We start from the raw sequence: 13,147 nt of genomic DNA on the forward strand, positions 1-13,147 counted from the left end.
TAATTACTCAAAACAGAAGTAAACTATTAACCAAAGGGAATACGCACATTTATTTGGCTTTGAACAAAATACCTCAATGGAGCTTCAAATTCCAGAACCTCAGGAGTCAATTTACACACTCTAAGCCAATCATCTCATGGATACACTGTCAGGGTACAAAATGCAAAACATTCACTACTTTTTTTTCTGTAACCAATTAAATTCCCTGACCTTTCCTAGATTTGGTTGATGTTTCTTAAATTCCCTGACTATGCCCTGACTGCAAAAGAGGGAACTCATTTCCAATGTTTCCCTGATTTCCAGGATAGCTGGAATCCCTACTAAAAAAAAAAATTGGGAGGAAGGGTCCTTGCTTACCTCAGCCAGGATAGAAGGTGCTTTTCTGAACTTCTTCATAGAGCTGATGATGGCTCTAGCAATCTTCTCAGCTAGTCTGTCATCACAAATTGACTTCTTCTTGTTCACAACGGTCTGCAGTAGAATGGTGCCATTCTCTTGAATAGCTATGCCATCAGATTAAATGAAATGATCATACTAAGTTTCAGTAACCCAAAATGGGTACATACAGATGAGTTAAATCTGAATCATTAATTTGGGGGAGTGACACTTGTGTGATTTAGATAATAGATTGTCAAGAAAATTACTGATTAAAACAAAATTCAAAGATAATGACAAGTAGGAAATGTTTATGTCACCAAATATGTTCAAACATCAAATACTTACATGTACTGTTAAATTATTCCCAAATACTTAACTTGATCGCTAGAGAATTTCTGCTCGGATAAAATAATCTTTTATTGCATTCATATGTAGGTCCATGATGATAGTTTGAATTTCAATTGCCATTTAAGTAAGTTTTAATAGAAATCATGAAGGGTTGTGTTATTTAATTTTGGAAGCAAAATATCAATCATAATGTAGATATTTTCATGAATGAATAGAATCATTTAAAAAATGGGTATCAATTAGAGACCTGAATTAAACACTTCTCTCTCACCTTCAATTTGAGAATATTTCTCCATCAGTTCTACCGTAAGAGATAAAATTCCAGCTTCAACAAGAATGTCAATCATTCCCTCTGAAATTCAATAAGATAAACAAATATAGATTGTGGTTTATGTGTGGTTATTTGGATCAATGTGGATTACGTACTATAAGAAGTACTCTACAGTACAGCTCTAAACAGAAACTGTGCATAGTAAAATTGATTTTTATACAGGAGAGCCTACATATAACAGTAAAAAATTAAGATCTCTAAATATCTAATTACAATAAGATCAATGAAGAATAAAAATCAACTACTGAAATTTTATATATCCTTGGAATTCTTTCCATAAAAAGAAAGATGAAGGAATTATCAGTGAATGCAAAATTGCATTATACGCTACAACAATGCAAATTTCAGTACGAATGTAAAAGTCTTAGGAAATACAATAAAAATGACAAGGAATTTCCTCTCACAAATCCAAATCATTTTGTTTAAATGTTAGTATTTCATGTCAAAGATTCAACTTTCAAACTCCAATCAAATTGTTTTCAAGATTTACCTGCTGATGATAACACAACCATGGTTTCTAGGAATAGTTCTTGAATGTTGGGGTCATCCTGGTATTCTGCCATCCCTTGAAGTATGACTTCATGGATGCCTTCTACCATACACTGATACTTCACAACATCTGCATCAGAAAGACAAAAGCTTTAATAATAGGCAATTTCCGCTCTATACTGCACTGAACATATCACAGAGTGAGAGAAGGACTTTGATCCTCAGTTGATTGATAATATTTCATTTTATATGTTGGGGTTTTACAGATATCAATCAGATATGATTAAATACACCTAAGAATGGGTATTCAATGTCATCAGCCAAATGGCGCAACTCTATTAACTGTACCCAAGTTAGTTTAAAGAGCAGTAGACAAAAGAACATTTACCAAGTCATAAAGCAAGCAAACGTAAGTCTCTTTCCCAGCTAATGATTGGCATTCAACCTACTTTTACAACCTTTTTAGGTGTTAAACAGAATCGATTCTCTACCTGCTTTTCGAAGCACAATGTATAAATCAAATATCACATACAAGACTTTGCAATCCATTTTAAAAATTTGTAAACCTCAGAAAGAAAATTTGAAAAATTTTCCCATTTACTACAACAAAAAGGTAATTAATCGCGGAAGAGGTTTACGGTACACCATGTGTAAAGTCCTAGAAGGATTAAGGAAAGTGGATAGAAATAGAAGTGAAATGGAAAGGCGAGAAAGTGGAGGTTGGAAGGAAGAGTATCTTTCGGAAGTGAGTATAGTCCTGAAGACGGACAGTCAACCTGTCCGAAACGTCGAGTCTACTCTCCTGCTCCTGCTCTGCAACTCTACTCGCCGACTCAAGCCAGCTTCTCTCATCTACTCAACTCTCCAACTCAATCCAGTCTTCTACTCAAACCTCTCATCCTGTCTACAACTTTCTGGTTTACAGTCCTTTTCAGGACTATACTCACTTCCGAAAGATACTCTTCCTTCCAACCTCCCCTTTCTCGCCTTTCCATTTCACTTCTATTTCTATCCACTTTCCTTAGTCCTTCTAGGACTTTACACATGGTGTACCGTAAACCTCTTCCGCGATTGTTCATACCACCATGCAAACCTTCAAACATCATCCAAAAAGGTAATTGTAATTACGAAAACACACTACTACTGTTAATGAATAAGGTGGTCCATGTGGTATTAGAAGTAGAGGGAATCTTTTTAATCAACAGACTATAAGATCAGTGAGAACGTGATACAAAATGATGTTTTACAAACTGAAACTCACCCATATCAGCAAGACACGTGATGGTGTTGACTATATCCAAAAGAACCTCCACATCTCCTATGAAGTTTCTGACAGCCTCAAAGAGAAGGGTGTGGATACCGGCTTCAGTTACAGCTTGCTTGTTGTCTAGATGAATCGAGTCATCTCGGTACTCTCTATGTAGGAAATGACATTTTAAAAGAATGCTCATTTTGCAATCAGACTAATAAATTATATAATAGTTGAGACAGTCCTTTTAGTCAATTTTCAGTTTTACTGTATCAAGCCCGTGAAGTCAATTAGCCCATGCGCCAGTAAGTCAAAGACAGTGTCAGTCATTAACGCAGTCCTACCTCAGCAAATGACATTTTACTACTTTATAGTTCTCATGATATATCAGTTCCCACGTGTATACAGCCATCGTGAACTATTTTTGTTTCCTTTGCATTTTGATGATAGTATTATTTGATAATGTATTGCATTTGTTTCTTGTTCTTTGATGTTTTTTTAATGTACCGGTAGTTGTATTTTGTGTAACAGGCAACATAATTCAACATGCAGAATTTTTTTGTGTGTCAACTGGATGATAAATCTGATTCAATACTTGATAATGATACTGGTGACCTTATTGAAAATCCATATTGCACTCCTTTAGAATTTTTGAAATGTCTTAAAAAGTTATACACAAAGTACACTCTCTCTTGCACAATTTAATTGTTGCAGCTTGAAACAAAATTTTGATACATTCACAAACTGTTTTGATGTTTTTAATAAACCCTTATCATTAATTGGAGTTTGTGAAACATGATTGAAACAACTTGAAGAACAAGAAATATGGATTCCTTGTTAAAACTTTGTTGGAAATTGTCGCCCGAATAAAAGAGGGGGTGGTGTTGGTTAATATGTTAGCGATAGCTTAAGATTTATTAGACGATTGGATTTAGATATATTTATTTAGTGAGGATATTGGAAGTGTATGTATTGAGGTACATGTACGTAATAAAGTGAAAAATGTTATTGTTGCTGTAGTTTACCAGCCTCCAAGCCAGAACCTATCAAGCTTGTGTCTCAATTACAAGAATCTTTGATTGAAATAGTGCAAGAAAGAAAAGAATGTATAGTTTTGGGCGATGTTAATGTTGATTTTATGAAAAAAGATGAAAATATGAAAGTAATCAATTGTTTAAATAGTTTTGTCGCTTTGTCTTTTTTTACCATATATTTATAAACCAACAAGAATTACAAATGATATGGCATCAACTTTAGATCACATTTTTTGTAATGATCCTGGAAAAGTTTTAAAATCTGGCATAGTTATAACAGATATCAGTGATCATTTAACACAACAATTTTGATTCTGAACCCGATATTGAAGTACGTAAAATTTATTTTAGTGAAGAAAATATGAAGCAATTTTGTAGTAAGTTAAAAAAAGTTAAATGGGAACGACTCAATCATATTCATGATGCGAATGATATATACAATTTTTCTTTTTAATTATATAAGGATATTTACAATTAATTTGCTTTTATCAAAGGATATAGTACTTGCCATGCTCTTCTTGATTTTATTGACAAACTTGCAAATGCTTTTGAACTCAATGAATTTTTTAATTGGTGTATTTTTAGACTTATCCGAAGCTTTTGATTGTATTGATCATAATATTTTAATAAATAAGCTATGTTTTTATGGTATACCGGTAAGAGGAATTCCTCTCCTTTTGATTAAAACTTATTTATCAAATCGAAAGCAATATGTTAGCTTGGGTAATTATTACTCTGATCACAGTACTATTTTAACTGGTGTGCCGCAAGGTTCTAAACTTGGCCCGCTCTTGTTTTTACTGTACCGGTATATCAATGACTTGCCATCTGTAAGTAACATTTTATCTTCTATTTTATTTGCTGTTGACACCACTTTGTTTTTATCTGGTAAAGACCCTGTAGATGCAAATATTTTATTAAATTCTGAAATTATCAAAATACATAAGTGGTTCCTTGCCAATAAATTTTTGATTAATTTTGAAAAAACAAACTATGTACATGTAAGTTCTAAAAGAAGAAATGAATATGTAAATGAAGCTGCTATTAAGATTTGTATAGATAGTAAAGAGATTAAGCAAGTACACCAAGAAACCTTTTAAGGTGTCATTATTGATGAAAACTTAACTTGGAAGGAACAAGCTTTCAAAGGTCATTGGTGTCTTAAATAGACTCAAAGATATTTTACCATTGCGCATACTTGTAAATTTGTATAACACTATGATTTTGCCTTATTGTAATTATTATATTATTGTATGGGGCAATTGCGCTTTGTATTTGCTTCAAAAGCTATTTTTATTACAAAAAAGAGCCGTCAGGGTTATAACAAATTCATATTTAAGAGCACATTTTAAAAACTGCAACTTTATGATTTATATGATTTAAGTATTGGAGCTTTTATGTTCTCTTACATGTACAATATAACTACTTTACCTGATATTTTTCATGATTATTTCATTTTTAATAGAGATACAAATCAATATAGTACTAGAAATTCAAACAAACTTTATGTTCCTTCATTTTGCTATAATTTGTCAAGAACAGTTATTAGATATGAGGGATCCGTTATTTGAAACTTACATGAACTGGATTCTCTCTCGGGATAGCCAATATTCTCTAGTTTTAAGCGTAAATTTAAAGATGAACAAATAATGAGTTACAATATATTTATTTAACTTTATCTAATTCTGCCTGTCCTATGTATGTGTGTATGTATGTCTCAGTGAATGTAATGTCTATATTGTCACTATTTGCTTACTAATGATTTTACTTATGGGGTTTGTAGAAAAAAGGGACCAGCCTAGATAGGTCAATGGCCCTTTCTGGTCCCTCACATTCCTCCAAAACAGTTGTTAACTTAGGTGTTACGTTTGATCAAAACCTTTCAATGCGCCCCCATGTCAATAGTATCTGTCGTAAAGCATCCTTCGCCCTGACAAAAATTGGTAAAATTGGTATAAATTGTATTTGAACGTTATATTGTTGTAAATTTTGTATTGGATGTGAATTAAACTGAACTGAACTGAATATATAGATGATTGACAATAAACACATTTCTAGAATTGACCCCCTTGTAGAAAGATAAATATTTGTCCCATCAAAGTATAAAGACTGTTCCTTCTCAATTGACCTTTAATGCATATAAATGAATGTATATGTATGTCCATGAAGATAAATGGAAACGTAAATTCAAATCCTATGACCTAGCATAGCCTATAGATTGAACAATCACACTTATTAAACATTTCCATTCCATACCTTATACAGCCAAACCTGCTTTATTGATCACCTGTTTTTGTTTCCCTTGAAAATGGTAGGAACCTGTACATAAAGACCACCTGCCTATAAAGACCACCTTTCCTTGGGTGGTCTTTATAGACAGGTTTCACTGTACATCAGTAAAGAGATGGACATTCACGCTAAGACATCCATTTCTGAACAGAAGACATTCACATTTAATAATTTCCATCCTGGGGCCCGTTTCACAAAGCCTTTTTTCAATGACAAATGACAAAAATCGGTGACAAATCTGCTGATAACCAATCAGAAGCAAGGATTTTCAGTAGCTTAAAACAAAAACTGTCATTTGTCACTGATGACAAGTTTTGTGAAACGCCCCCCTGGTTATCTTACATGGCGAGGCATAGTCCTCTGATAGCTCTACTAGCAGCAGCTTGGCATTCAGGGCTCCTAGCGTAGGTCACCATGCCTGACCTGATATCCATCAAAGCTCCCTTCTCTGCAAGAGTCCTCTGCATCATATCTGACAGAATGAGTTAAAGGGATATATCACCTTGACTACAATCAAAGAAGTTGTTTCATGATATATGAAATGTATAATGACTAAAATACAATTAATTATGCTATGTGTATGAAGAAGATTTATTTTGTGAATTTTTAATGAATTTCAATCTTTCAGAGAACATACTGGTGCAGTATGATTAGTCCATGGCATAAAAAACAAATATATGACAGTTTTATTTATTCATAAAATACTGTATTTCATCTATGTTTGCAGGGTATTAAGAAAGTCCTAGTCTTATGTATTCACAAAAGTGTATTTATGGCACATCACTTTTGTCAATTTCTCAATTATTCTGATTCAGAAGCGTTCAGTCATGCAAACTATTCTTTTAGATTTTGGTATCCATGATTAAGTACATTATGTGGAGTTTACAAAATTGTTATGCAATATTATGAAGGTTGCTATATGATATCAAAACTGCATTTCCTAAAGTAAAAGAGCATCTTTCTCCATTAAGTGCATCTAGCATATAGGTCAGAGATTGTATTAAATAATTACACTTCATAATATAAATGCAAATGAAAATAAATTACCTGAGTTTTCCGCCAATGCTTGGATTGCATCACAACCCATCTCAAAGATGATCTTACTGTTCTTAGAATGCAATCTCAAGCTCATCAGTACTGCACTGTCTACAGCCATACTTTCACTGAAAACAAATAAAAGCTCATAGATACAAAGGTTTGCCTATTCTTAAATCAATGTAACTTAACCAATCTACGTATACCTATTAAAAACAGCTTATCCATCAAACCATCGAACAAAGACACTCACGAATGTAGAGCAGGGAGTTCAGGTTTGATTATCACCTACATGAAATACTTCCAATTCTATCAGTAAATTGCTTGTAAAGCGGGACAAATATTTGCTTTTTGTCATTGCTTGTAACATTTCCTTCATCACATTATAACATCTCCACTGACATTGTAATATATACTGAAGGAAAATTTGGCAGTACAGTTTTGAATCACAAGATTAAGTGATTAATTTCATATCGTCTGAGTTCTTAGCATCCTCTACTGCATTCACAATGAATTCCATTTAGGTTCTTTACCTTTCTTCTGTGAGCATTTCCACAAGCATGCCAGGTCTATTACTGACCAGTGTTGTCAAAGCCCTCAGAGCATTTTCCTACAGAGAAGAAATAGCAAGATAACAAATAATATACACAAAATATGGTGAATGTCACACTGACTGAAGATCTGTTCATTTAAATCAAAAGGAATACAAGAACCCACTTAAATTATCCCATATGAAAGTTAGATTACGCAAATTAACATGCGATACAATCTGATACCCAGGCTTAAGATATTTAATATATATATCTAGACAAATCTAAAATGATTCGAGAAATATGATTTTATGATTGACATGAGATTTGGCAAAGACATCTAAAACCAAACATTAATTGCTTCATTGCAGTTCTTAATTATAAGGTGACATCTACAGTTAATTTCAGAAGAGGACTTTAGAGGTCTGGAAAATTCTTCATTCAATCTACATTTCCATGAAGTTATTAAACTATGATTTTTTCTTTTTTTTTCTTTTTCCCCTTTGTTTCTAAAACTGAATTTCTACAGATCTATAAATAAATCATTTCTTACAAGGCATGGTGGTGAGTCCTGATGTTTGGTAAGAGCCATGAAGGTTTCATTCATCCAGTTATCATTCAGCATCCTATCTAACCACTTGGGTGCTGTGAAGATGGCTTCCGCTATTCAAGAGATGATGATGAAGGAATAAAAGATAGAGAAACTGGATTGGGAAAATGGCTTCAGTTGATAAATATATATGCAATGAAGAATGAGGATAACAAATTGAGTTAAAAAAAATTAAAAATTCAGACCAACTGGAGAGCAGAAAAGAAGTCTCTGTATCACATCATTTCATTGCAGAATTCAGTTTACTTTTTTTAATAGAGACCATTCACCCCAATCATAACAAAACGCCATGTAAAAACAGGTCATATGTACACTGTGCAGCATGATCGCTGTTACAATGTAGTTGTTTTGTGTTCCATTTATATTAACAGCTTATAACAGATTTACAAAGCTTACAAATGCTTCATTGGCAGTGGCACTCATGCATCATGTAGTAGTTTCGACATGGCCTTATACTTGTAAAGATTTCTTACCATAACTGATGTCATTGATATTAGAATCAAATTGATATCAGAATATCACATTTATGTCTCTCAAATAATACATTTTAATTTTTTTGTTAATGTTCTGTTAAAACCATTTCCAGACCCTGGATGAATCCTTACCTAGCCTATCCATGACACTGAGACATATAGTCAGGTAACGAGCGTTGTCTGAGAACCTTCGTAACGCATCAATCAGCAGATCCGATACATCATTCAACACAAAGAGCTGCTGGCTGTCCTCTGTAGGTTTAGAGAGGTCAAAGGTCATTGTTTATTTAAGTGCATGTAAAGTCCAAACAACTAACATACATGTACATGAAGAGGGTTAAGGAATAATGTTAATCGGAGAGGCAGTGGAGCGAGTAGAGAACAAAAGAAGAGGTTGGGGAAAGAAAAGGTTCATGAAATGGAGGAAAACATGGAAAGTTTATACATCACTGCCTGAAAATCTGCAAGTGCTCTTAACTTTTAACAATGAAATCCATAACTATAACACTCGTCATAGAGAGAAATTTCATATATTCAAATGTACAAAAAAACTTTGTGTCCTTTTCTGTTAAACATACTGCACCTCTTTTCTGGAATGCACTCCCTCAGGAAATATGTCAAACTAGACATTTTAATGGATTTAAAAGGAAACTCAAATCTTATTTATTAGCAAGTACGTAACCCCTGTTATACTATTTTATGTGATAAAAAGAATTTCCATTTCTGCAGAGTCAACACCCTCTTGCTCCTCACTGGGTATTATGTTCAATTATATCCTACCTGTTTGAACCAATGCCTCAATGAGAGCACAGCATGCTGTCCGTCAGAAGGGCATTAATCACACCTTTCTGCAGAGTCAACATCCTTTTGCTTCTCATCAGTCATTATGTTCAATTATATCCTACCTGTTTGAGCTAATGCCTCAATGAGAGCACAGCATGCTGTCTGTAGCCCAACATTATCAGGAAACCTCTTGATGGCTGCTATGATGTCCTTGTGGGTCTCTTGAAGTAGAACATCGTAACAGTCCTCTGAAAATTTATCAATATCTCACAAATTAGTTGAAGTGAGATACTTTGATAAACAACATATGCACCTTTTAATCAGTCTGATGTAAAATCACAGAGCATTGGAAAATATTTTTTATCGAGTCTTTCAATCTGTCATTACATGTCATAACAAATAAATATATCACTACCATATAACATTATTTCAATGATGCACCATAGGCACCCATATCATAAAAAGAGAACTTAACAAAACATTAAAAACATCTTAACATTTGTTTTAAACACATGGAGACAATTTTTTATATTTTAAGCAGAGGTGAACAAAACTGGTGAAATGCTAATCTATTTGTGTACACCAAAGTGGCATCAAACTTTGCATGCTGTGGATCACATTTCAACAACTACATGCCTCTTCCTAGGAAATGTGATACAGTCAAACCTGCTTTTAAAATAGTGACCAACTGTATAGAAAGACCACCTGTCTACAAACGCAACATATTTTGTTTCTCTTCAAAAATGGTTTCTCATTGAAACACAAACTAAAGGAACCTGTACATAAAGACCACCTGCCTATAAAGACCACTTTTTTGTCTCCCTTGGGTGGTCTTTATAGACAGGTTTCACTGTTTATCATTATTGCAAAGACATATGTTGTACACATGGTGTTCTTGTAAGTGAATAAAATCAATCAATCAATCAATCTTACGGGGATAAATACATTAGAATTCTATAAATATTTATAGCAAACACAGATAGTTTAATATATATTCTCATCTTACTTTTAACATATGGAGGTAATTTCAAAATCCTGTTATAATGTGCATAATAAGTGTCATTTCATTTTAAAAAAGAAAGAAATATATGCTTGCCTGGAATGGCTAGTATAGCGAGCAGCCAGAACGCCTCTTCAAGCACTGCACAGTCCTTGCAGTGGTAATGGACGGCTGCTGTTATGAATCGATGCCTCTTTGTGTCAACAAATTCAACCTGACGATCTGACTCTGAGAAAAATAACAAACATAGAAAAATTAATTACGGTTAACTGCAAAAATCATGAACATTTCAACAGAATACAACCACTCTGTTTATTGGAGAATCTTGCAATTCATTTCACTTCAGAAGGAAGGAAGGAAAAGTAACAATCATTTACATACTTTTGCATTACTTTTTATTTGCCTGCACTGAATTTTTCCACCTCAGTTACCATACAAATTTACTCAACTCCTAAGAGGTCTAGCTTATTGTTAATGTGTAAGTGCATTGCAATAACCAGCCCATGATTACATCTTTGTTCTATTTATATGACAATTTATATCCAGTTTGTTTATTATGTTTTTCTGTGGATAGTTAGGTACGTATTTAATGATTGTTGTGATTCCATATATTTGGTGTTTTACCATGTACATGTATATGTTGTTTCATTTTTAATAGAATTAGATTCTAAAAAAAAAACTTCTTATTTCATCAATATAGAGAAGTACAGTAGATGATGGGGAATTAAACAACACTTGATATCACATGGACGTTATTGTTCAATTCATAGGGGAATTATGCAAAGCTGATATCCCATGTTGCATAAGCTATCAGATTTTCTCCTTTAAACTGGTTATGAGATCATGGTACGGTTTATGAGCAAGTGACATATGACGAGATGGAAACCCAGCATGGTTCAACGGGTCCAGGGTCGCCATACGTCATACTAGCTTTCACTGGGAGAGGAGAGAGAGCCAGTTAGAAGAAGTAGAGTATAGGGAACCAAGAGATACTCGGAAAATGGAAATTATGTGATAGAGTGAAAGAGCACCAGAGCGAGAGAGAGAGAGACAGACAGAGAGACAGAGAGAGGAAGAGAGAAAGAGAGAGATAGTGGGGTGACCAAATGGGACTTTGGCATACTAGTGCAGTGAGAGACATGGGTCAACAGTCCAGGATAGCCACTATATGTTGGGTGTGGTCAGTTAATTAAGGAGATTAAAAGGGAGGTACTGTATATAAAAGCTAAAATGAAATGAGATGAGAAAAACAACAAAGGTTGGAAAGTAGAAAGTTAATTTCTACGGGAGTAAAAATAAAAAACATGGAAAGTTAGAAGAGGACCAAAATCAGTCTAATACATAGTGGTATAAAAATAAAAAGAACATTCATCATAACTGTACATACATGTAGCTACATGTGTGTTTATACAGGACAATATGATGTATACATATGTATGTTCTTTTCACACCTTATCTGAGTTATGGGTAGCAAAGTTTGATTAAGATTTTAAATGCTGTACGTGTTTATATCTCTTTCTGAAAACGAAACAGGAACATACGTTTCAAAAATTGAAGATCAATATTGTGCCAAAACTAGGCCAACGCCACCCTACTATTGATGATTACCAACCCCTAACAACTAATCATATAGGACAACTACCCCTGAGGAATAATACCCCCGCCGCAACCTCATCCTAGGACATTGCATCTTTGAATTAATTCTATATGTGGTTGTTATTATTGTGCTGATATAAGAGAGCCATCGTCATTGAAATAAACTAGGGAATTGTTAGCACGATAGTAATTGCTTTGAAGTGTAGCAGTTGCCTGACTCCCCCCCCCCCCCCCCCCATAATTTAATACATGTTCTTTACCCTCATAGAGCAAACTATCAACAATTAAACGACCCATGAAAATCCATTGAATAACAGACTTGTTGATATGGAAGATTAAATGACAAAAACAGTTCGGGAAAAAAATGGTGCGTGAGAAAATGCATCAATAGCCATGGAACTTGTCCCTGCATGACAATGTTATAGAATTATACTCCAAGAACATAAATACAGCAACTCATCAGCATTATTCACACAGCACCTAAAACCCACGCAACTGTACAATTAATTATATAGATAGCACAATGGCATAATAGGAATAAAGTCTGTCATGGTGCACATCATGTGGTCTCTTCTTTGTAATGTTATCATAAAATCATTGTGAGGCATTTCTTTATAACACACAAACCAATAGTGATTACCCAACATGTCTAAAAAGGGCAACAATAGTGTCAAAGTTATTGAATTCACATTGAATAAATTGTATAACACGCACAAGTAGGGCTCAATCTACACAACGAGCATATATTTTCTGCTCGTTTCCGTCTTCTGATATCTAAAATATTACTCCGTGCTAGGATTCATAGTGAGATAACACCCTTAAAATACAAATCTCTAAATTATTTTGTGAGTAATAATTATTAATATATGAGGAAGTCCCAAAGTAGTTGGTCATTTGCTGTCTCATACATGACCAAAACTATACCATTAAAAAAAAAATTGTTTCCATTCTTTTTTTGTCAGATTCAAGCTCTAGGAGGACTTTCAACTAGATACAACCATC

General features: G+C 33.8%; 1 protein-coding gene across 5 annotated transcripts in view; it reads right to left on the bottom strand.

The window, feature by feature from the left end:
- Positions 1-13,147, bottom strand: part of LOC581823 (leucine-rich repeat serine/threonine-protein kinase 2) — an 87,881-nt gene that overhangs the window by 61,131 nt on the left and 13,603 nt on the right. For all 5 annotated transcript variants that reach the window (XM_030973038.1, XM_030973039.1, XM_030973037.1 and 2 more), the window contains exons 7-17: positions 10,646-10,777; positions 9,672-9,797; positions 8,899-9,018; positions 8,237-8,346; positions 7,687-7,763; positions 7,166-7,281; positions 6,461-6,590; positions 2,808-2,962; positions 1,548-1,676; positions 998-1,078; positions 358-503 (exon numbers count right to left, since the gene is read on the bottom strand). In XM_030973038.1, coding sequence (XP_030828898.1) covers positions 358-503; positions 998-1,078; positions 1,548-1,676; positions 2,808-2,962; positions 6,461-6,590; positions 7,166-7,281; positions 7,687-7,763; positions 8,237-8,346; positions 8,899-9,018; positions 9,672-9,797; positions 10,646-10,777 — 1,322 coding nt within the window. The remainder of the gene's footprint in view (positions 1-357; positions 504-997; positions 1,079-1,547; positions 1,677-2,807; positions 2,963-6,460; positions 6,591-7,165; positions 7,282-7,686; positions 7,764-8,236; positions 8,347-8,898; positions 9,019-9,671; positions 9,798-10,645; positions 10,778-13,147) is intronic.

This window comes from Strongylocentrotus purpuratus, unplaced genomic scaffold (genome assembly GCF_000002235.5).
Source record: "Strongylocentrotus purpuratus isolate Spur 01 unplaced genomic scaffold, Spur_5.0 spur5_scaffold_6, whole genome shotgun sequence".
Lineage (NCBI taxonomy): Eukaryota > Metazoa > Echinodermata > Echinoidea > Camarodonta > Strongylocentrotidae > Strongylocentrotus > Strongylocentrotus purpuratus.